The 24,841-nt window shown below is 53.6% G+C and overlaps 1 protein-coding gene across 7 annotated transcripts in view; it reads right to left on the reverse strand.

The window, feature by feature from the left end:
- Positions 1-24,841, reverse strand: part of MBP (myelin basic protein) — a 116,959-nt gene that overhangs the window by 21,865 nt on the left and 70,253 nt on the right. For all 7 annotated transcript variants that reach the window (XM_082640768.1, XM_082640767.1, XM_082640762.1 and 4 more), the window contains exon 4: positions 11,963-12,384. In XM_082640768.1, the coding sequence (XP_082496894.1) occupies positions 11,963-12,384 (422 nt within the window). The remainder of the gene's footprint in view (positions 1-11,962; positions 12,385-24,841) is intronic.

Raw genomic sequence — 24,841 nt, forward strand, 5'->3', positions numbered from 1 at the left:
ACACGGCATGTTTTAATCCCCACACCCTGACTGCACGATGCTCTCTGGCCGTTCCCAGAAATCACTGGATCACGAGGTTATCTTGGGCCTTTTGGGCACGCTCCTAGTTTTGTGTATATATGTTTTTCAGAGGAAGCAATTGCTCCATTTCTGGTCAAACAGCTTCTAATACGCCTCAGGAGAGAGCATTAGATTTTTTCTGGCAAGGTCAAGGCGTTTAGATTTTGCAATCTGGAGGGAATTCTTTTCTGTCTGAATGACCTACGCAGTTTTGCCCTACGTTTTTGCCCTTGGCAAGTTTAAGAATATGTTTGTTCCTGAATCATTGACACGAAGGAGTTTAATTAAAGCTGTGGGCTTTTTCTTTGTTTAGAGAAAGCCATGCAGTATCAGCGCCGGGCCTTTCTCAGTTACAGGAGAGATTCACAAGCAGACCTTCGTTGAGGTGGAGATTTTCGGTGACCTGCTGCCTGTTCTGTGACACGTTTCTTCTCAGATACTGGCATGTGAGAAGGCTGGCGGGGCGCGGTCTGTGCGGAGGTGTGGGTCGTCCCTGGTCCTCCGCTCAGCTGGGGCTGTTGCCTGGCCCGTGATTAGAGGGGCCGGTTTCCAAGCTGGAGAGTTTACCCTCTTAGCAGCCTGTGAAGCCGAAGGCAGCGGGCTGCAGGAAGCACGGCGGCTTCTGGTTTCTTCTGCGATGTTTCACCGGAAACGAGGAAACCGAAGCCCCGGCCTCCTCTGCACTGACGGCTTTGCCTCCACGGGACGGCCGTCCAAAGATCGGGGTCAGAGGCCTCCTGGCAAGGACGGAACGAAACCTGGGATGTGGTCATGAGGTCACCCTGGACACACAGGAAGTCGGTGTCACATGTCACAGCCGGCGTGTCCGCTCCTTCAGTGAGCATGTGGTGGCTGCGTGGCCCCCGAGGGGGGTTAAACTCGGGCAGGGCTCCGAGGCCTGGCCTCTGCTCTCACCCCGGTGAGCGGGCCAGGGTGGTGGAACAGGAGGCAGTGCAGTGAACAAGGGCCCGGCCAGAGCTGGGAGCTGCGGCCACGTCGGCAAGGACGCCGCAGACCGTTGTCTTTTCCACCCACCGCTCCGTCTTCTCGTCCAGACAGGATGCGCGGCTGCCCCTGGGCCGTCCCGCCAGGGACGTGAGGCTCCCTCTGCGGTGCCCAGGCCACCCTCCCTTGTCCCATAAGGCAGTTCCTCCCTCCTCGTCTCAGGCAGCTCTGGAGAGCTCACAGCAGGGCTCGTCGTCCCCGCAGGGAAGGCTCACCGCTATTTCCCGAACTCAGGGCGTCTGGGCTGGTGCTGAGAGCGACCTCTTAAACGTGGGTTTGGAGGCCTCCCGTGTCTCCTTCCAAAACAGCGGGAGGACAGGTTAGATGTCGGCCTTAACCGCTCCGGCTCTTTTCCTTGCTCCCAGGCACCCATTTTTAAAGACCTCAATATGTCTAAAGTACGCAGAAGACTTCCCAGCATAAACATCAAACTAACAGCTCAGCAGAGGCGTAAACCAAACAATCGCCCGGATGCCTTTGCTCGGCTTAGAATTCAGTAGTTCCTTGTGCAGAATGACAGCAAGTGGTTTAAGGGATGCAGAGTCTGGAAGATTATTTTGGAAGAAAAGCCAAGTTGCAACAGGCTTTCCTGCAAGTGAAGGCCGTGGGCCCGGGCGCAGCTGCACTGGGGGGAAAGCCCGTCGGGGGTGGGGGGAGTAGACCACAGTCCCCCAGGAGAGGCTCCGCCCAGGTGGGCAGGGTCCCACTTGCTCTGCTCTGGGTCCCCATGGCCAGACGTCCAGGGCCCATCAAAACCACCCAGCTCTGGTCAGAGCCATTTGTTTGGGCATCACAAAGAAATCCATTGAGAAAACCTGACGGCTAAATACGAGGGAAGCCTCTGGAATGCTTTCCATGTGAGTGATGCCTGGGGTCTGGGGGCTGTGCTTCCCGGGAGCAGAACAAGAGCCCACAAGCCTAAGGCACGGAGTCACCGCGAGCACCTCGGGGTTGGCGGGGCTGGGCTTACGAGAGGCCCCTGGAGACTTGAGGAAATAACCATGGAGTCTTAGTCTTCAGAGAGATGTTTGCAGTCACTGACTCTGACCCCTTTGCTTTCTGGGTGAGGAAACTGAGGCCTGAGAGCGGGAACCCAGGAGCTGACGGCCAGAGCTGGGGCGGCCTCGCAGGGTCCCTGCGGGAAGCAGGCCTGACGTGCCCTCGATGCGCCAGCAGCTTCCAGATGTTTCTCTCCATCAGCACGGGGGCCCGGGGCGTCGGCAGGACAGATGGTTATTTCTGATGTTGGTGTGCTTTTCAGGCCAGGAAAGGAGGCTCAGAGCAGACGCACGGAGGCTGAGCAGTGAACTCAGACCTACCACGCGTGTCTCCATCCTTACCCTGTGCTTTTCCAGGTGCGAAGAGTCCGACTCCTTACCCCCAAGCACCCTGGGGACGGTTGGTTGGGGGGTCACAGCGGGCAGGGCGGCTCTGCACGAACCTCTGGGCACCTCCCGGGCCGGGCGTCCAGGCAGTGTCCTCTCCAGGCCGCGAGGACCGGTTCCCGGGGTCTGTGGGATGCAGACAGAGGGGCTTAAGGAAGCCAGTGCGAGCAGCTGATGGGCGTGGGAACAGGGGCTTCCCCCTCTGTTCTTCCTGCATCTCCAGGGCCCAGACGTGCAGGTGTGGGTGGGACGGAGGTTACTCGGGCGAGGTACGTGCTCCGCGCTCCCCGCCCTGGGCACCTTTCCAGCCCCTTCCATCCGCAGGCACCAGGCGCTCTGGGTCATGCAGCTTCCAGAGGCCCAGCCGTGCGGAGCCAGGGTGACGTGATGGAGAAAGCAGAGGAAAGGCTCTGCCTGTCTCCCCGCGGAACTGTCTTCCCTGTTGTGTATTTGCTCCTTGATTCTGCCTTGGAATTCGTGTTTCCCAGCTTGCTTTTCGGTCCTCAAATATTACTTCATGCGTGGCCTTGGGCTTCCCACCTTCCACGGTCCTCTTCCAGCCCTCAAGGTCAGCCCTGTGTCAGAATCAAGAGAAGTGTTCAGGCTCCTGGAATCAAGGGATTCCTCGCAGGGGACCCAGTCCTGGAAGCGCAGCCACAGTGCTGAGCCCACTTGTTCCTTGACGTGTAGTAGGTGGGGCTCTCTCACCCTTCCCGGTGTGTTTGTTCAGAGAGACAGACAGACAGAGAGAAGGAGGTCCGGGTGCAGGACGCCAGCCTGACATCGCTCACCGACTTTAAGTCTCTGAACCGCAGGGGAAGGAGGAGGTAGCTTTCGGTCCCAAGCCGCCCGGTGGTCCTGCACCACCATCCCCAGCCCCCGCGTCAGCCCTTCGGCCGTGGCCTCACCCCGCGGCTCCTGTCCGCTCCGCAAGCCTACTCCACGTGCCCTTTGTCGTATTTTGAAACCACTTCGTGCCACCTGGCCCTTCAGTGCTTTCCCGTGTCCAGGGCCGTTAACGCTCCGAGAAACATAAGCTCTTTCTTGAAATACTGAAGAATGCAGCGTGCTGGAGAAAGACATAGTGAACAAACAGCAAAGGCAAAGGCCCATAAGTGGAGGCCGCGGACGCCCGGCCCCCATGCTGCGTCCCTGGGGCTGCTGTGTGGAACTCGTGCATTTCTGGCCAGTTTTGTACATGTGGGCACAGAGGTCTGTCTGGGACGAAGCTGTGGAGGGCAGGGCTGCTGCTCTTTTTCCACCAACAGAGAAAAGTCATTCTGCTGTAAGTTTCTTAACATCCCCAAACGCCAAAGCCCTGGCCTCTGACCCTCCCCACTCTGCACTGCATCTGGGATTTCTGGCAATGTCTCTCTGCCTCTCGGTGGAGCGGGCGTGCTTTCTGATGGCGACGTGTCCCGTGGAGGAGAGGACGGGGGACCCGGTGGCTTCGGGGCGCAGGGAGCACCTGGGTCCCCGTCGGGGCCTCTGCCGTCCCCGCCTGCCCGCCCGCATCCCCGCTGCCAGGAAACAGCAAGCGTCCGCCCCAGCTCTCCGCACTCGGCCTGGGAGCCCAGAGCCCCCCAGAAGGCCTCTGCGGCCCAGCCCTGGCTTCCTCGAGGCTGAGTGTGGACCAGGCCAAGGCCCAAGGGCCCCAGAGGTTATGTGCCTCCAGGGGGACAGGGCCCTCTCGACCTCCCCAGGGGTGGGGCTGTTTGCTTTGAGAAGGAGCCACCCAGGGGCCCTCTGCATGGGTGAGCACGATGGTCGCAACTGAAACGCGATTCCCGTGAAACCCGGGCTCGGCGGTGGCACCCCTCCAGCCCCCCTGCAGCTGTCACCTGGAGATGCGCCCCTGCCCACCCCAGGAGCTCGACGGCAAGTCCCTCCCGGCAGCCAGCGGCCCCGGCACCGCTCCCGTGGCCGGGTCCTACGACGGGGTCAGGCCCTGGGCTCTGCGGCCGCTCTGCCAGCCTCCCCCGGACCGACGTCCGGGAGCCGACCCTTTACGTCGTATGGATCCGCTCCTCCCCTGGGACCAGCCGGTTCCGCGGGCCCCTGCGGTCACACCGTCCCGTGCGGGGCGGAGGGCTCCGCGGTGGGTCTCAGCTGCGGGCACAGCTCCCGGCTGCCTGGGTCCCGCTCCCCTGGCCCCATCCGCACCCTTGGGGCTCAGTCAGAACTAGATTTCCTGTCGCGTGCCACGTGGTTTCAACCTCCTGCGCTTTCCCAGGTTGGAAAGGCCGATCGATGCCCGGGCACAGCGCCTGCTGGGCTCCGAGAACAGAGGCCTGGGCCGGGCTGTGCCCCCCGCGAGCTGAGTCTGACCCGGGCTGGTCACGTGCCTCCCCCAGGGTCGCCCCAGCCCGCCGTCCACGTGGCTGTCCCTACGAGCTCCGAGGGGCAGCCGGGAAGGAGGTCCTGACCCCGGGGACACTCAGCTGGGCTGGCGCCGGGAAGAGCTCACTCACCTCGTGCTCAGCGGGCGCTCCGTGTCCGTTAGGCGCCGGTTTTCCGAGGAGACGGGGCCACAGGCGGGTCAAGGCCACGACTGCCGGCCACCTCGGAGGCCAGGCCCACTTCAAGAGCTTGTCCTCACCCTGGTCCCACCTCCGTCTGGGCGGGACCCCCAGTCGAGGCCGCGCATCCCTCGCGAAGACCCCCCCTTCCGTCTTTGCACATTTTCCTTCGCTCGCGTCCCCTCAGGAGCTGCCCTGCTCAGCCTGACACACGTGCCTTCCCAAGGCGCGCGCGGTGGGAGCGAGGGCCTGGCAGCGCCTGCGCCGTCCCCGCGGTATGGCCGTGGCCGCCGCGCGGAGCCGTCTTACCTGGTGCACGTTGCACAGCCCGGGCGGGCTGCGGGCATGCGGGGGCAAAGGGTTCCCGCTCTGCTTGAGCCACGGGACCTGCCAGAGGGACAGAGCGGCCACTGAGTCCACGTCCTCCAGCGGGTGAGCTCCTGGCGGCGGGGAGGGGGCGGGCGAGCGGCGGGTGGAGATTAGAGGAGGAGGCATGTGACGGGGATGGAGGATGGAGCAGCCAGTGGCCGGGGCTCAGGGGACCCGGGGAGGGAAGATGGCAGGGGACGGCCCCCGAGGGCCCGGGGGCAGGAGGAGGGACGACAGAAAGGAACAAGGAGAAAGGGTTAGGGAACAACTATTTCCCGGAGTCTATTCTGGGGGCCTATAGCTCATTATGGGACCAAATTTCCTTAAAAACGTTGCCGGCACCAGACATGTAAGATTTCCAAGACAGCTTCACGGGAAGAGATGAAAGGGCTTTTCCGTGTCTGTAATGGAATAGATTGTACACTCCGGGGGGTTTTATTTTATTTTTCTTTGAGAGCAAGTGTGTTCGCTTCTGCTCTGGATTTACAAGTAGAAGTCTTTCCTGCGCTGTGGGGTTAACTGTGGCTCTCACACTTGGGTCCCCTCAGTTGGCTCCAGAGTAAAAGGGAATCACTTCAAGAGCCACAGAGCGCTCAGAAGGCGTCCTAGCCAGCCACGTGGAGTTATGCTTTCTCATGGCCATTCTTCTTTGCTGTTGGTGGCATTTAGGAGCTTAATATTAATATTAATAGAGACTTAAAATTCCTTCATGAGCTGCAAACGAGCCTGAACTCTAGTGTTGTAAATCTTCCTAAATAGTATTTGTTCCTGGGCGCACTTTCCCTATTCTATCAGCTACGAGACAGTTTCTGCCGAATCAACCAATGTTGAGGGATGTGGTGGAGAGAATATTATTACAGGACCAAGGTAAGGGGCCTGCAAGAAGTTCCTCTCTTTTGACCTGCCATAGCAAAATGGCAAGAGAGAAAGAGAGAAGGGGGGGGGGGAGAGAGAGAGAGAGAGAGAGAGAGAGAGAGAGAGAGAGAGAGCGCCTCATAGGGGTCAAGAGATGAAATCAGTGTAATAGGTTTCAAGGGATGTCTTATATTGGCTACAGATGAAATGGATTTTGAAAAACCAGGTTAACAGTTGGTTATGCATGGAAATAAGCAGTAGTTATGACACAGGAAAATATTAACGCATTCTAGGAATATTACTGTAAAGTGAACACACTAGGGTTTCCAGAGGCAAATCCGTGGTAAGCGTGTACTTAGCTGTGCACCTCACAATCAATTTTCTCCGCATGGGAGCGGCTATTTCTATACTAGCAAGAAGTACTGGCGACTTTGATGCATGGTATTGGGTACTTAAATAAGACCCCTGAGTACTTATTTAGAAGCACATCTCAGTGGATAAGCCTGTGGATTCTCTGCCTTGATGAGGCCAGGCTGTCCCCACTGAGGGTGAAAACCCTCAAAAATGGCCTGTGGTCCATGCCTACACTTGGTCCAAAGGCAAAGAAGAATTTTCTAGTCCTCTATTTAAGACCACATCCCTTCTTAACGAAGAGGTCAACTTCTCTGTGACATTTTCAGGCAGCTCTGGGGGCTGGTGTTAAGGCCCCTCTACTGCCAGCCTGGCTTCCTGGGCGCTGGCCACGCGGCCCGGGGCAGGGATGGCCCACGGCTCTGAGATGGGGTGGCCCCCCCGGGTGACAGACTGGCCCACGGATGCCTCCCCGACAGCTTGCCCCTCCTGCGGCGGCAGGAGGAGGGAAGACAGCTTTCTCCGTCTGTGTAAGAGCAGGGGAAGGTTCTCCACCTCGCGTCCAGACGTGCTCAGGATCCAAAGGGACAGCATCTCCAGCAGAAGGAGTGAGGCGCCCACAGGACGGGAGGAGAAAAGGCAGGACGGCCCCTTCCGGAAGCCGTGTGTCACCGTCTCCGCCTTCTACTGTTTCTCATGGAGCAGGACGCTTCCCGAGGGCTTACGAGTGTGGTGATGTCCATAATGGAAAAACTCTAAGATAACCGATCAAACCGGAGTGTGAGAAGAGATTTCTCCAGTTCTGGAATGCTAAATCCACACTTAGTGATTTCCACAAGAGATCGAGGGAGTGTTTTTTTCCCCTAATGATGAGATATTCCCTCATATGTCAAGCCAAGCTCTCCATCCACCGGTAAGAATTGCCTCTTCCTTCTACCAAAAGGAACATCAACGATGATGGAAAGCAACACCATAACACGGAAGTGAGTTTAACAGGAGATGAGTTAGGACAGGGTCTGGTGGCAGGATACGGGCACAGACGAATGGAAGACAGATCAAAATTAATCCCATGTCTTTGCGCTTATTTCTAGTTCACCAGCGACCCCGAACTTACCCTCAATTTCACAAATTACCTGCCATCCTTAAAAGAACCAGCCTGCCTCTACGTTCAGCTTCTCCGCTGTTTCTTCTACCCCCGGTGTGTACCCTCCCAGGGAGCCCAGGCGGGGGCCGTCTTTCCTGTGCTCAGTCACTCAGTAAATGCTATTGAGGGTCCCGTGTCCCAGGCACAGGGCAGAATACCGTCATTTCCCCCAACGTGTACAGGACGGTGCTTTGAGAGCAACAGTAAAAACCTCAGGCAGAACGAACACAGTCCTAACAGGAAGACCAGGATACTGAACCGCCCGTGGAGAGAAGAGAACAGGGCGTCTGTGTGTAAAGCAGAGGCGTGAAAACTGTGTGCAGAAGGGTGTGCTCGGGGCCCCAAACTCACCTGCTGGTTGGTTGCTGTGTCAGAAGGTCATGAAAATACCAGTTACACCGTGTGCTTAGTAAAGGGAGGGTCACCAAAAAGACAACTTAAAAAAATCACATGCAATTAGTCTGTTAAAATGTTTAATAAATGCATAAAAAGGAAGAAATATATAAAAAGCAAAAGATCATCACAAAATCAAATCAGAATACAATCACCAGAAGGCAATCAGCATTAAATACATCAACATAATCTACAAACGTTTCACTCAGAGGACGCAGCAAAATCGCTGCCAACACAGGGGCACACCATTCTGATTACTCTCTCGCCTGGTTAAAGACAGCGGAGGAGTGAGACCACAGCAGGACACAGCAAAGCGCTGGGAGCCGATCAATAACGGATCCCTGATTGATCAGGGCAATGATACGTCAGAAGGAATTCCTGTAGGAAATCTCAAAAAGTGTTTGTTTGGGTGCAGAAGCACATCTACCCAGCATACAGGGATCTTCCTCTAGAAAGATGTCTGGCCAGATCTCTTGGCAAACTGATGTACAGAGTGGCTGGGTCGTGGCCACGTAGACTCACGTTCGCTGAGACCCACGTTACGTGCATCGCTGCATCGTAAGCGGACACACTCTCGACTGAAATGAGCGAGTGCAGCTCCGCCGCCCCGACTTCAGGGCTAGACTCACACGGGGCGGGGCACCCTGCTCAGACGCTGCCTGCTGTGTCCTTCATGTCACCTCCAACTGTCACCCTCCCCAGGGGATTACAGAATACATCTCTAACGTTAGGGTGCCACGATAACGATGAGGAGCTAAGTTACCGTAGAACTAAAACGTGTTCAATGAAATTGAAATGCAGCGGAAGAAAAGGCAGGAAACAGAACATTGTGATTAACTTGCAAGACTGCTTATACCCCAGGGCACTGACAGCCAGCGCTCTTATCCCACACAGTCAAGATTAGAGGCAGGGAAGTCATGCTGGATGCTGAGAGCAGCAGGTTGTAAATGCAGCTCTGACTGTAGTCAACAGAGGAAAACAGGTATAACCACCAGTACAGAAACTGTAGGAAAGTAGACTGATGTGGAGGATGGTGAGACCGGCCTGGCCCCTTGCATCCCCACTGGGGTGCGTCCGGGTGTCACACCACTGCGGCCACCCTGGCTACTGTCCAAGCTAATGGGTCACAATGTTGCTGTTAAGCCTGAGGGTACAGCGCTGGCCCCAGAGCGGCGGGTCTGACGGGTGGGTAGGTGGGGCAGCTTAGGGGACCCCCTCCACCCGCTAAAACTGACCAAACGCGGTGGCATCTCCATCCTGACCACCCGCCCATTCCTCACAGGGCCCCAGGTTCCACGGACTTGGAAACCTGCTTCTTAAAGGCAACAACTCTGCCTTTCTTTCTTCCTGCCACAAAGGCGCATGGTCTCGGGAATGCACTTTTCATTTATGGCTCTCGAAAGAATATGCCGCCTCAAGGAATTTGTGAGCGCTTTGCTCAAATGTCAACTCCCGGCCGCACAGAGGGTGGGTGTGTTGGTGCATTCCCAGGGCAGGGGGCGCTGCCGCTGCTCACCCAGCGGCCACCCCACGTGCCCTCGGAGGAGGGGGGCAGGCGACAAACAGCCCCTTTTCCGGGAGCCAAGGGCTGCCGTCAGTTCCACACGCTTCAATCCAAAGGACCTTTCTAGCACCTAAAACAATGAGGGTTCTCCCGCTTTATAAACAGAGCAAAACCAAAACATGAGCCCACACCAATAAATACCCCAGGCTTCGAGGCCATTACGTGTGTGTCACTGGGTGTCGAGTGTATTACGCCTACACCTCCAGTGTTTCAAGGTGAACAAAGAATCCACAGTAAGACAGGTGAGGTGAGCAAGGTTGCCAGTAAGGCCCACTGCATATTTCCACAAAGATACTCGACAGGAATGTATCCCTAGCCTGTGTTTGTAATAAGCAACTACGGATATGATTTTGCATTCGAACTCTAACGGATTTCTTTGGCATCAAAGGGCAAGGCTGCTCATTCGAAAATCTTCTTTACTCAACATCCAGTAGGGAACAGAATTGTTGCTTCAAAAGTTCTAAATCAATTATTTAAACATTGTTTTCATGTTTAAAAATCCCATGAAAACGTTTTGATTTCTCTGAATCCTTGATAACCTAGCAAGACTAGTTTGTGAAGTGGATGCCTACTTCTGAGGCTGGAATCTTTTCTTTGAAAGTGTTGAAGAATATCAGACTTGATGCAATCAAGGTTGTACTTTTACATAAAGGAAGAAAAACATGTATGTCTAATATATATTCATTTTGAGATGAGGTCACAACAGTTGACATAAACGCTTTCGCGATTTTATTTTAACTTAACCCATTACCACCGAAATGAAGCTTGTTTTGTAATACATGCTATCCAGCTGCTTCATCTCTTCTGCACAGTGTAAATCTATTTTTCCTGTTCTTTGGGTTAAGCAGAATAGTTTAAGGTTTCAAAACTGTCGACGCTGCATGCATACGGGGTGCTTTGCATAATAGCAAGACTTGATTAGGCAGTCAGGGTCTGGTGTGGTTTGATAGCTGTGCTTGATAAAGCATCTCGGATTGAAATCAGCATTAGAAATAGGTCAGAGGACCCACATTTCAGGGTGAGGGAAGACTGCCCCAAAGTACAGGACACTGAAGAAACCAATCAGAAAATGAATTCTATAAGCACAAAAGGTACATGGAGTTATTCACAGGAAGGCCTGCCAAGGGTCACGTGACAGATCTCGGCCCCCAGCAGGTCCCCGCAAGCTCAACGCTCCTTTAACACCACACAAAAGGCGCAGCTGACATCTGTGTTTATCTCCAACAATTTCAGGATCGTCACTAATTTTAAGAACTGTAGTTAGAGACTAAAGCAAATTCGAGAAACTCCTGAACTCCTGGTGTCCCAGTGTTGATGATGTTATAGGACCACGATGACAAGGGCGTCTGCTCCACACTCGACTCAGAGCCCTTACAACTTCCCAAAGGCCTTTCAGAATAAGCACAGGGCACAGCCAGAAGCACAGCTGCATCGTAGGTGTTTTCACACCCAGTAAACCAGGGGCTGTTCTGAAAAACCTCACTGCTTCCCGAGTCACCCAGCTATCCAGCACTCTAAAATCCAGCTGCCGCGCGTGCGAAGTATTTGCTATTGGAATGCCACTTGGGGATTAGCTTTTCAATGAAGCATCAGCCACAGATGATCCATTCACAATCTAGTCCAGAAGCCACTTTCACAAACCGGACCACAATAGGAGCGATTTTCTCCTGTGACACATTTTTATCTACAGAACATTTAAATAATGAAACTTCACGAATTCTACATTCAAATGAATGGAATAACAAACGAATACAGTTTTGATTCATAGACGCACTCGTTTAATCCCTCACACTCATTTATTTCCCTCAACAACTCAGACAAAAGAGAACTTCTGCTCAAGGAGAATTTAAATTTCGAGTTTCTTCCAAAGTCCTCAATCACATCATTGTTGCAAAGCAACACGAAGCTGGTGGCACCGAGTCCAGGAAAACGTTGGCAACAGCCCAGTGTGCAGCCCCGAAGCGGGGGCAGCGGAAGCCACATCAGCCCTAAAGCCCCCAAGCATAAGACACAAAAGACCACAGTGCCCACATCCACACCACCCTGGAGATGTGAATTCAGAACGTTCTCCGTTCCTGGACCACATCCTGACCGCATCCCTGCTGAGCAGGGGAGAGAGGGTGGAAAAATCGAAAGCAGTGACCCAGGCCCCTCCCAGGAGCCCGTAAGCATCTCCAGCAAGGAAAACACGTTTCCCCAGACAGCACGGAGGCTGTACTCCTGCTAACGGCTGAGTTCACCTGCGGATTACCCTCCTTTTCCGCTTCCACCACCTGGGAGGCGCGACCTGCACACGCCTCTACCCCTCAGAGCTCACCTTGCCCGAGCCCCGCTTGGGTGCACCCCTGTCCGCGCCAAAGAAGCGGCCGAGGGAGTCGAGGATGCCCGTGTCCCTGTGTCTGGGGAGGAAGCCGTGCCTGGCGTGGTCCATGGTGCTCGCCGAGGCCAGGTACTTGGATCTCTGGGAGGGTCTCTTCTGAGCCGCCATCACATCCAGGCCCTCGGGAGCAGCCGCGCTGTCTTCTTGGATGGTCTGGAGCTCGTCTGACTCTGAGGGCCGGTCTTTGAAGGTGTTGTCCTCTCTCCCTGGGGCATCTCGGGAAAAGAGGCGGATCAAATGGGGGCGGCCCCCGGGGTCAGCTGGGTTGGCATCCGGCCAGGCATTCTTTGGGCCCGCTGTGCGCTTGGAGTCTGTCACCGCTGTGTCCTGCAACGGGGTCCCATTGTTCTGGTCCACATCTGCAAACAACAGTGAGATATGAATACGGCTGTGCAAAGCGGGGCGCGGACAATGCTGCTTTCTTCCCGGGCTGGGGAACCGGCCGTCTCCTATCAAATCCGCAGGGTGCACAGGCTCCAGGAGCTCCACGCGGCCCCGGACGGCCTCGGGCAGAGCCCATCCGGCCCGAGCATCCTGGCGGCGGCTCTGTGTCTCAGAGGCCCTGGGAATTGTCTCAGGTGCTCCGGATCCGGCACTGGGCCTTCCCGAGCAAACAGGGCCAGGCACACAATCTCCCCTAGGCGCTGCCACGCCTGCCCTGGGGGGCTCCAGGGTTGCAGGTGCCTGGATGGCACGTTTATCATCTAAAAGGCTACTGGTGCCTAAGCAAAGTGTGTTGGGAGCACTTTGACAAAAGGTGTTTTTAGCATTCTTGGTAAAAGTGGAACTGCCCACACCTTTTGCAATTCATGCCTTAAAGAAATGGGGCATTTAGAATTCTTTAGTCCCCAGAGTCCACAAGAGGCCTCTTGCATGGGAGAGAGCTGCTTGTTCAGGACATTTTGGTTTGGCTTCTCCTCTGGAAGCAGCAGCAATCAGAAAGTTTAAGTGGAAACGGGGTAGTTCACGTGGCACAGCATCCTCCCTTAGCTTTTGACAAAAATACACAGCATTTCTCTCGAGAATGACAGTACCTCCATCTTGCTCTCAGTTACCACAGGTGGGTATAAATGAATGTCATGTAGGTAGGTTCTTCTCCAAAGTTTATTACTTACCTATGGCAAATGTGGCTTTACTCACACTATCCATCCATCAGACTGCCCAGAAATCTATGTACTAGCATTTACCAACAGCATCCGACCACCCATTCATCCACTATCCAACCATCCATCCACTATCCACCCATCCATCCACTTATCCACCCGTCCATCTACTTATCCACCCGTCCAACCACTATCCACCCATCCATCCACTTATCCACCTGTCCGCCTACTTATCCACCTGTCCATCCACCCGTCCATCCACTTATCCACCCGTCCATCCACTTATCCACCCGTCCAACCACTATCCACCCATCCATCCACTTATCCACCTGTCCGCCTACTTATCCACCTGTCCATCCACCCGTCCATCCACTTATCCAACCATCCATCCGCCCACCCAGCCACCCATCCTCACCAAGCACCTAGCAAGTGTAATGTCCCCTGCACCAGGCGAACAAGATGTGGTCCTTGTCGCATGAACACAGATGAAGATGAACGTTATGGGTTGAATAATGTCCCCCAAATGGTGTGTCCACATCCTCATCCCCAGCACCTGTGAACGTGAACTTATTTGAGGGTTAGGTCTTTTGCAGATGTAATCCAGTTAAGATGGGGTCTCACTAGAGTAGAGTGGGCCCCCACCCAATGACCAGTGTCCCTGTGAGAAGAGGGGGATTTGGATGCAGACACACACACACACAGAGGCCACGTGGCATGGAAGCAGACCGTGGCCTGGTTCGTGTACAAGACACAGTGGCCGGGAACACGGGGAGGGGGGTGACCCGGGGCAGACCCTCCCCCTGAGTCTTCGGGGAGAGCACTGCCCTGCCCACACCTGGGTGTAGATTTCTGGCCTCCGGAACCGAGAGGGTAGAAATTCCTATTGTTTTCAGCCACCCAGTTCGTGGTCATTTGTGTGGCTGCCACAGGAAACAGATACAGAGTGTAAGTTCATGTTGAGTGATGGTATGAAAGGAAACAGCAGGATAAGGGGGCATCAGGAAGGCGCCCTGAGGGGACCGCTGGGTGACATGGGCACGTGGGCCGAGGACGGGGCTGGGGGTGGCGGGGTGGCTGGTGGGGGCAGGCTTCTGGGGAAGGGGGATGGTGGGGGCGAGGGGGAGAGGGGATGATGGGGGGATGGTGGAGGGGAGAGGTGAGGGGAGGGTGATTCAAGACAGGCCGGCCAGACTATGCAAGGCTTCAAGGGCTGAGGCAAAGGGTTTTCTTCGCAGAAAGTGTCCAGAGACAGCCAAGGAATGGGGTGTGGGTGGGACCAGACTTCAGGGGAGGAGAAGGCTCAGCCTGCAGGTGAGCACAGGTGCGGGTGAGCCCAGGTGGGAGGGACTGTGGTCAAGGGAGAGATAGGGTGCAGGGCCAAGGTCATGTCCTTGGGGGGCCAGGAAGGAACGGCACATGTCTGGGAGGTGATTGCCAGGAGGGTCTTTCCTTTTGTTATATGTATGCGGGGGAGTTTTTATATCTACAACCCCTACGTCCACAAATATATAAATAACAAAACCCGAGGGACTCCACACTCCTTTAACAAAGTCATAGGGGTCAAGAGACTGTGCCGTGGGTGACACTCACCGTGCAGTCAGTATATTGACTTATGTTTCCGGAGCAGAGGAACTGACTCCCAATGGACAGCATAAATGTTTGCCGGAGACCAAGTGCCAGGCAAACAGCCAGACCCTGTGACCCTGGGGTCTTTTTTCTGCTTCTAAGAGGGTGCACACAGCTCTCAGCTGTGCCTGATGCCGGCCATGCTACAGGCCTTACAAATATGTCACTTAGGATATGGCACGTCTTCTATGACCACGGGTTACTTGAACCACGTGAGAACACCAATATTTATCACATATCAAATCCCTCACTGGATCGCAGCAATGTGAAAAAGCACCATGAAGAATGCTGTGGCCAGCACAAAGCAGTAGATTTTTTGCAGAGATGCAATCCTAATTTATAGGTTGCAACAGAAAGAGTCTGATTTTCAAGCTGTGCTTTAGATTCTGTGGCTGATATAAATTAATGTAAATGTAAAGGGGAAACAGTCACTATATTGTACATGATTAAATGCATTAACGAAACACAAGCGCCTCTGAATGCTAATATTTTTACAACAGTTGGCTTTTGTGTCTCTGAATATGGGTGTTTGTGAGGCACAGAGAAGGGCGCTTGTGTCCTGAAAGTAGCTTCTCCCAGGACGCAAGGAGCACAGGGAGAAGCTAAAATCTGTGGATCTGCAGCATTTTGGGTTAGAACAAGGGCAGTTTCAATTTGTCAATTAATAACAGCTTTAATCAAGTTAAAGCCCAGGGCAGAGTTCTTCTTTAGACTCTGTCTGGAGCAAAGCGTCTACTGCACAATGTGAGAGGCACAGGTCTGGCTCTACTACCCAAACATGCACTTATAATCCTCTATTATTGTACAAATTCTACAGGACATTGCACAAAAATGTCTTAAAAACCCCCACCTCCACCTAATGGCTAAAATGACCCCAGGAAACTTAGGGAAATGCACTGGACTTCTGGGGGTGGTGATACTAAAATCACGAATTGCTCCCTGGACCGTCTCTGAGGAACAGAGGACGTCACCGGCTGGAGGGTGGCTTCTGGGGCACAGAGACCCCCCCCCCGCAGAGCAGGATGGCGACCTTGGGGCAGGGTTGACTCTTTAGAGCAACTCACAGGTGTCATCACCGAGGGAGGCTCCAGCGCAAGGTCTCGGCAGCATCACTTGGGCCTGTGGGTCCTCAGCGTCCCACCTGCCCAGAGTCAGGGCCTGCGGGGCGCCACCGAGAAGGGCCCTGGAGGCTGAGCTTGACCCCCAGCCTCCGCAGCAAGGGCCCCGAGCCGCCTTTGGTATCTGCGGAGGGGCAGCCCCGCGCTGGCCTCCCGCACCTCGAGCCCGTTCCAGCAGCACACGCAGGGACCAGGCGTGCTGGGTGTCCCCCAGGGCCTCCCCTCCGGTAAATGCAGTGTCCGGTCACAGCCCAGAGGGAAAGGTGAGCGCTCGCTGGATGCTCTGTGCGTTACCAGCAACGCCACGAGGCAGGTTGTTTTACGAGCCCTTTTACTCATGTGAGGAAACCGAGGCAGAGAAAAGTGAAACAGGACTCGACGGAGGCGGTGATGTTCATTCTGGGTCCCCAGCTGCCGTCTACGTGCTGCCGAGTGCAGACCATCCCCAGCTCTGGGCGCCCTGCAAGCCTGCGCCAGCCCCTGCTGGCTTGAACTGGCACTAGGTTTTGCCTCTCAGGGTCACATGTAACTGCAGATGACCGATGGCTAACACGTTTCTGTTTAACAGAGGGACTGACCGGGCGAGATGGAGGGACATCCTAGAGCGCCGCCGTCCCGAGCTAAGAGCCCAGCCTGGGCCCCACCTGCAAGACACAGGGCGCTGGAAGCCCCCAGCACTCTGCAGGGCTCTGTTGCCCCGCCTCCCCTGACCTGCATGCATACATCTGCCCACAATTTACTGCATCAGCTGCCCTTGGCAGAATATGTTAATGCCTGTTAACACCCAAAAAAGCTGAGTTGAGGAATCCTGAAAATCATTATTTTCTATGATTCCGTATCATTTTTGCTATAACCAGAAAATGACACATATCACATATTCATATAAGATCATCTCAAAGAAATTGTGATGATGAAGTGAATCTTGTTCTATATTTAAATATGACTGTTTTTACCTAGACTGTGTGTCTTATGCTTTTTTCCATCACAGACATGGAAATCATATTCCATCACCAACGTTCATCAAAACCACATGTGTGCATGTGTGTGTGCATACAAACATGAGAACACACACAGATGCCGAGGCACACCCCAGACCCAAAAAGTCAGAAACCATAGGATGGCCCCCCATTCTGCATTTTTTTTTTAACAGGCCAGGGTGGAGTGGGCAGTGAGTTATTCATCCTCCCAGTAACTAGGTTTGCCCTTTAACCGAGCATTGTACGCGGTCAGTGACACCTTCTGTTCACCCAAGCTCAGGGCATGTAGTTATCAGGGAAGTTAGGTGTCCAAGATGCCGATGACCTGGAGCACGCGGTGGGGTCGGGTGTCCTGGGGCCCTGAGTGCTCTTGTTGGGAAGCCGCGCCTGCGGGGAGAGCGCTTGTCCCGCTGGAACTCAGGGCTTTTCCCAGCTTTGAGCTGACCCGGGCGGGCAGCTCTGTTCCCACCACCATGGGAACATCCTGAGTCTATCAGGGGAGGTCAGCATGAGCACGGGCTGCGGCTTCACCTTCTGAGTTTGCCCGGTTCTCCAAATGCCACGGGCTCTCAGGTCAACAGGAATAGAAAGGATGTATTCAGTTTCTCAGAGCGGGACTGTATCGCTCATCAAACCAGAATAACACACAATACAGAAATCCCCTCTGTGAGTGCGTCAGTCTATTAAAGTTAACGACAAAATGAAAACCTTCTATCGATAAGATATAAGTCATAGGACTTCCCTGGTGGCGCAGTGGTTGAGAGTCCGCCTGCCAATGCAGGGGACACGGGTTCGTGCCCCGGTCTGGGAGGATCCCACATGCCGCGGAGCGGCTGGGCCCGTGAGCCATGACCGCTGAGCTTGCGCGTCCAGAGCCTGTGCTCCGCAATGGGAGAGGCCGCAATAGTGAGAGGCCCGTGTACCGCAAAAAAATAAATAAAAAAATAAAAAAAGATATAAGTCATAATGTTCTTCTTTTCACTACAATTAATTTAATGTTTCTTCCTATGATTAGAGAGGGATCGACAATAAGGGATCATCCAACTATAATTTCATCGGGAAGTTTAATAAAATTTCATCTTCATGGCTGATCAGATCTTTAATGAGACTGGAAACAATAAAAATGATCATCACTCACCCAATTAGAGGTTTTGCCAATAACAAACTTTAAAAATGTGTGGTAGAGGCTTAGCCCGCTGCAAATCATCACTGATGGTTTGTTTCATTTACAGGCATCATTCCCATCTCAACAGGAGGTTCCCAGACTTCACAGACCAGTAAAATAGCAAAAATTAGGGGTGAGGTCTTCATACTGGCATATCCAGAACTTCGAGAAGCTTTTATTTTATTTACAGCTAAGCTATAAAGAGAAAACAAGTAGCTACCATGTACTAGCCTACATTTCACTAAAGAAAGAAAGGGAATTTGGGTATCAAAAGAACAGGAAAGGCATCATCTCAGAATAAAGGGCCGTGCCATGTCTTCGGGTCACTTTTGGACCCAAGAGGTTCCATCTGTCCACACACGCCTCACAGGCCCACCTCGAGTGGAGGCTCTGGGTCCAGCGCTGCTGGTGGCCTCCTGGGAGGGGCAGGGCTGGGACACACCAGGTAGCCCCAGGGTTCCCACAGGCTCCCCCTGACTCGTGCAAAAGTCCCCAAACCCGAGCACCATGCTGCCTCGGCTGAACCCCCAGAGCATCTCACCTTGCCACCAACCTCCAACAACCGCCCACAGAGGGGCTTCTGGTATATATCATACACATACACTTGTCTTTTCTCCCGCATGACATCCATTCAGATATTTTGATAGAAAATAAAATCTGTTTCTTCATTTTGAGGCATCAGACTCACTGGTTGTACCTACATTTTTTTTTTTTTGCTTGGTTTTAAAAACAATTGTTTTTGGTGGCCTATCTAATTAGGTTTGTAGCCCAGACTATAATTTTAGTGGACTATTTTAAATTACAGAAAGAAAAAAAATCACCCAGAAACTGAAGTCACAATTGAACTGATCTGCTAGGTCTGTCCCCCATCACAGGGATCCTTCCTGGCTCAAAACCATGGATTTCCATCCAGTTTACTGTCTCTGCCACTTCTGGTGGGTCTGACATACACAGTGAAACCCGGCTACAATCTCCTATGGATGCCCCATAGAAGCCCACCCCAAGTCGCTTCCTGGTTACCTTTTATAGGGCCTGAAGTAGAGACGATTGTCTAAGGAATTGCTGGGGTTCGTACAGTTCACGTCCAAGCTGCTGGCACCAGGGCTCCTAGAAGCTCAGGCAGAGCTCAGGAGGCCCACTGAGGTCACCGGGACCTGCCGTCCCAATCCTTTCCCTGCTGTAACGTCGTGTGGTACCCGAGGCAGAAATTACCCAGAGCCTGAGCATCCCAGCGACCCTGCATGGAATGGGGTGGTCACCTTCCTGGGTGGGGAGGGCACGGAGCCACAGTGGGGACGGGGCTCTGGGGCACTTGCGCGCTTTCCGCTAGATGCACAGGGGCAGGAGTCAGAGCGGCCGTGAGCCCCGCTGCCCTGGCGCACGGCACAGCTTTCCCCTAAAGTGATTCCCAACCTGGTTTCCCAGCTTCTAGTCGCTTTAGGAAGTATCGTCCAAAAAGAAATCCATAAACCCCAAAGCAGCGAAGGTGCTACCTTCCTAACTGTTCACAGGAATCCTTAGTTTCTCAGCAACAGATGGAAGGACCTATCACTGTGGAGTCCACAAAATGCAGGAAATCTTTAGTGTTTTGACCTTCGATTTGCTGTTTTTAAACTCAGGCTTTATAACTTATATTGTTCTTCCACATTTTTTCCATCAGATGTCATCTTAAAGATCATTGAGACCATCCACACCATTGTAAAATGTAGATTAGCAGGACTGACGCTATTTCAGGCCCTCTGTCACTGGGACAAGTTGACCTGGCAAATGTGTGACGCCAAGGTCAAGCCCTTCAGGGCGGGTGGCCTGAATCCGAAGGGGAGAGGAAATCTGAAGTCACACGGCCTTCTTTAGAGTCAAGAAGAACTTAAGGGATACACAGATGGTTGTAAGAACTAAAGAAAAGTTATCCAATACTTCAGCCCATTGCAGAAGAGGGCTTATTTCCAAAAAACCAAGAGAAGATGATTGGGTTTCCTACAGCTCAGGAACAACGAGGCAGAAGCTCAGAACTCGAAACTGAACTAGACAACACAAGTGTCCTCCAGTGGCCTTTGCAAATTTCGCTGCTCAGCTGGCTTCTGTGGCAGGGAGATGGTTTGGATCTGCTGCTGCAGGATTCTTGCCCAAGGCAGCTTTGCAGACAAGCAGTACCACCGCAGAGCCGCCTGCCCTGCCCGTCCCTGCCCGTCCCCTCCCGGCCCATCAGTGACCACACAGAGCCTTGGCCTCCTTCTGCAGAAACAGGCTCCAGCTCCACCCACCCCCGCCCCCACCGCCCGCCAAGCAGAGATTCTGTAGCAGGGAAGCTACAGGAAAGGGAGGTGGACATCGTTTCATCTGGTAGACCTGAGTTCTGGCCGGGATTCTCATTTTTGGTTGATGGTAAGAAGTTGGTCGAGTTTCCACGTTACTCTTCTCTGGGCCTGCTGATACGTGTTACCTGACAAGAACATCTGTGCCATCTCACGTGACCATCCACATAAGAAAGCACCGTGCCCGTCCCGTCTGTGGACCGTCAGCCCCTCTCCATCCTGCGGGTGGAGGCACCGCACCGGCCGCCAGGCATGGGGTCTGCTGGGCTTGGCCTGAACGCGCACCCAGCGTCCTCCCTCCTGAAGCAGCCTGCCCGGAAAGGCCAGGCATTGGCCGCGGGGAGCAGCCCGCAGGCTCTGCAGCGCCTGTCCTTCAAGGGGCTGCCTTAAACTGACGGCCACAAACCAGGCTGTGAGCTCAGGGCCTTAGACAGAACCTCACGTTAACGCGACAGAGACAAGCGTGCAGCCCGGGGTGGGGGAGGGGAAGGGCAGGAGGGAGCCGCCCCTTACAATCACCTGCTGCCCTTGGCTGGCGACCCTCTGAGCAGGAGGGGCGCCGGGCGGGGTGCGTGCGCGTCTCTGATGTGACCGGGCCCCTCTCTGCAGGGGAGCTGGCCACGCCCCTGGGCCCCGTGGAGCCCTGGAATTTGCCAGTGTGGGCCAGGGGGAAGAGGACCCTCCTTGTGTGTGGAGTACTTCTGTTCCTGGCACGCTGCACTCAGGGTCACCAGGGAGGGCGAAGGAACAAAAAGGCCCATGGTTGTGGCCTGTGGATCTGCTCCGGCAGAAATTCTGCATCTATGAGAGGTATGCAGCCGCCCGCAGGCTGCCTGCAGAGATTTCTTTAAAACTTCGCCACAAACGAATCTTGCCAACCCACACATCTCACACGAATGCCTCCTTTGTGGACCCAGAACATATAGTTTTTATTTGCTCTAAATAGCTGGCCCCTCTAACCCTCCCACGGTGGGGATGGGGTCACGGGCGAGGCAGCCCCGCGCGGAGCCGGAGCCGGAGGAGGGCCCCCCCCCCCGCCGAGTGTGCACCTTCTCCATCGCACGACACTGGTGGCAGGCCGGACGCCCGGCCTCCCAAACCCAGCTGGTGTCAAGGTGATGAGATTCCAAAGAGCCCGGTATTCACACGGTCCTGTCCCCTGTGCAGCCTCTGGGGATTCTCACAGTGACTCTGCACGGACGCGCAGAGGCTGCAGGAGCCCCCGAGAAGGTGGCATCGCCGGCACCAGCGCCAACTGCTTGTCAGTGGGGATCAAATAAGCTACAGCAGGTACTCCTACCTCTAGGCCAGTTCTACACAGTGGTGCTCAACAAATGCCGGCAGCGTTAAACTGAATTTGGACTACAGGACTGGAGTCTGCTGCAGTGAAACCCAGCGGACTTTGATTTGGTTCTACCGCCTACTATGTGACCTTGACCACGTGATCTAATCTCTCAACGCGTTGGGTGCCTCACGGGTGAGGTTGGACGACTACGTGGGGCTCCCCCGGGTCACTGCCGTGACAGGCACTTGAGGTGCGCGTAACAAAATGTTCTTCGCACCGGGGCACAGTGAACACTCAGCGGGGGCTTTTGTTATTGTCGCTGTTATTATGATATTTATAAGACTAGTTTGGGAATACCTTGTGTAAGAACCCATACATCTTCCGTCCACCCATCCATCCACCCACCCACCCATCCATCCATCCATCTATCTATCCATCCATCCATCCATCCATCCACCCACCCACCCATCAACCTGTCAATCCAACCAACCAACCATCCATCCATCCATCCATCCATCCATCAACCTGTCAATCCAACCAACCAACCATCCATCCATCCACCCATCCACCCACCCACCCATCCATCCATCCATCAACCTGTCAATCCAACCAACCATCCATTCATCCAACCATCCACCCACCCACCCATCCATCCACCTGTCAATCCATCCATCCATCCATCCATCCATCCATCCACCCACCCACCCATCCATCAACCTGTCAATCCAACCAACCAACCATCCATCCATCCATCCATCCATCCATCCATCCACCCACCCATCTATCCATCAACCTGTCAATCCAACCAACCATCCATTCATCCAACCATCCACCCACCCACCCATCCATCCACCTGTCAATCCATCCATCCATCCATCCATCCACCCACCCACCCATCAACCTGTCAATCCAACCAACCATCCATCCATCCATCCATCCATCCATCCACCCATCCACCCACCCATCCATCCATCAACCTGTCAATCCAACCAACCATCCATTCATCCAACCATCCACCCACCCACCCATCCATCCACCTGTCAATCCATCCATCCATCTATCCATCCATCCATCCATCCACCCACCCCACCCATCCATCAACCTGTCAATCCAACCAACCAACCATCCATCCATCCATCCATCCATCCACCCATCCACCCACCCACCCATCCATCCATCAACCTGTCAATCCAACCAACCATCCATTCATCCAACCATCCACCCACCCACCCATCCATCCACCTGTCAATCCATCCATCCATCCATCCATCTATCCACTCACCCACTCACCCATCAGCCCACCCACCAATCCACCCATCCATCCATCTATCCACCTGTCAATCCAGCCAACCATCCATCCATCCACCCACCCATCCATCCATTCAATATTCATTTCATGCCTGTGTAGGCAGAACTGAAGAATGGGTCCCAATAATCCTCACCCCTTGTACAATTCTCTCTTCTCTCAGTGTGTGGAACCTGTGAATATGATGAGGTATCACCTGTGATCATGTTATGTCTTATGGCAAAAGGGAGACTCTCTGGGACTGTTTCATCAACCACAGGAGCCTCTGGAAGGCACAGTTTTCTGCAGCTGGTACTCAGGGAGACTGTCATCCAGGTATGAGAAGGATGGGGAGCGTGCTGCTGTTTTTAGAAACGGAAGGACCACGCGCGGGGTCTGGAGGCTGGCCTCCAGGAGCTGAGAGGACGGCACAGTCCATGGCTCACAATGCAAAAAATAATCGATACATTTGCTATGGTTTTAGTAAATGAGAACGTTATTTTTAGATCTTTCCTTGGGCACAGTTGCAGATCTGTCCTGCAGCACTGTCTGTCCCTGGAAGCCGCAGTTGGAACAATGGTGTCAAATGTCTAGCGGCAGAGATGGGGGCGCTTCACACAATGTCTGCTTTTCACAAGCGGCCTCCCAGCACTGAGAAAGTGCCCACGCAGTGCCAGTCCAGTACCAGCTAGTGTCAGCTACTGCTCTTTTTTAAAGATAAAAATAACTTGAAAACTCTGTAAGTGAAGAAATATTCAGTGAAATACTTAAAAAAAACCTCAGGCAGTAAAACATGATTTTTCAGCTTCAGAAAAGGTAATGTAACAATTAGATAAATGAAAATAAAGGAAACATTCCAAGATATCGATTATAAAAATGTTCTCAGGTAAACTCTCTTTATCTGCTGTTTTAACTGTTCCCAGATATATTGCTTTAGTCAAGTGCATGCTAATATTTTCATGCTTTTTTTTGGTTTGTTTATTTTCCTTTTTAGAAATCGTTTTGAGGCCATTTGTCATGATCATATAATCAGACACCATTTACATTTTATAAGATATCCGACTGGAAAATATTCCCTATCATCTCATGCAGTAGAAGTAGACACTTTAAAAGACTGATTTATGAACATTCTAACTTAAACACAATGGGTGCCTCTAATAATCTATTTTTATGCTTTGTTGCATGAACCCTGAATAATTAGATAAGGAAACTATCAGACGTAGAAAGTCAGCATTTCCACATCATGAAAATAAATCCGTACACACATACATGGATGTGTGAGTATTACAAAGCTCTCCAAAGTTGAAGAAAATTTGATCCCCTTGAGTCTCACTGTAACATTTTACATTTTTATCCCAGAGACAATTTGGCATCGTTTGCTACGGGTCCTGGTTTATTTCTGAGGGACCCTGGTTTGAGGAATCTGAAGGACGCAATTGCATGGTGTAACCTGCCAGGTGCTGGAGCAGGTCCTGGGCACTGAGGCGGTGTCGCTGCCTTGCTCACGTGTAATCACTCAAGGCCAGCATCGCTCACAGCAGGGCTGGAGCAGGTTGCAAAGTCCCTTCTGGCCTGAAGGTCTACACATGTCGAAATGCAGGGCATGAAATGTCGTCCTTAGAAAGTGGTCGCTTGGGGATAAAGCTTTTAATCCCTGAGAATGCTCTGTGCGTTGTGATGCGCTGAGCTACTGCTCAGTGCCGTGGTGTGAGGGGTATTAGTTCATCCCAGGGCTTTCCAAGAGCACCCAGAGCAGAGTGAGAAGGGGTGTCGGTCCTGCGGAGGTGGATCTATCCACATGTGTCTAAGGCCCGTGTTAACGTGTGCCACCCTGATGCCCAGACATTTGGGGCGGGAATCTCACAGGTCAGCCGGCCCAGCTTCCAAGGCCTCCCGGATCCGGACCCGGATCTCAGTCACTCTACCTGACCTTTCCTGACCC

This window comes from Mesoplodon mirus (genome assembly GCF_964341445.2).
Source record: "Mesoplodon mirus genome assembly, chromosome: 13".
NCBI classification, from domain to species: domain Eukaryota; kingdom Metazoa; phylum Chordata; class Mammalia; order Artiodactyla; family Ziphiidae; genus Mesoplodon; species Mesoplodon mirus.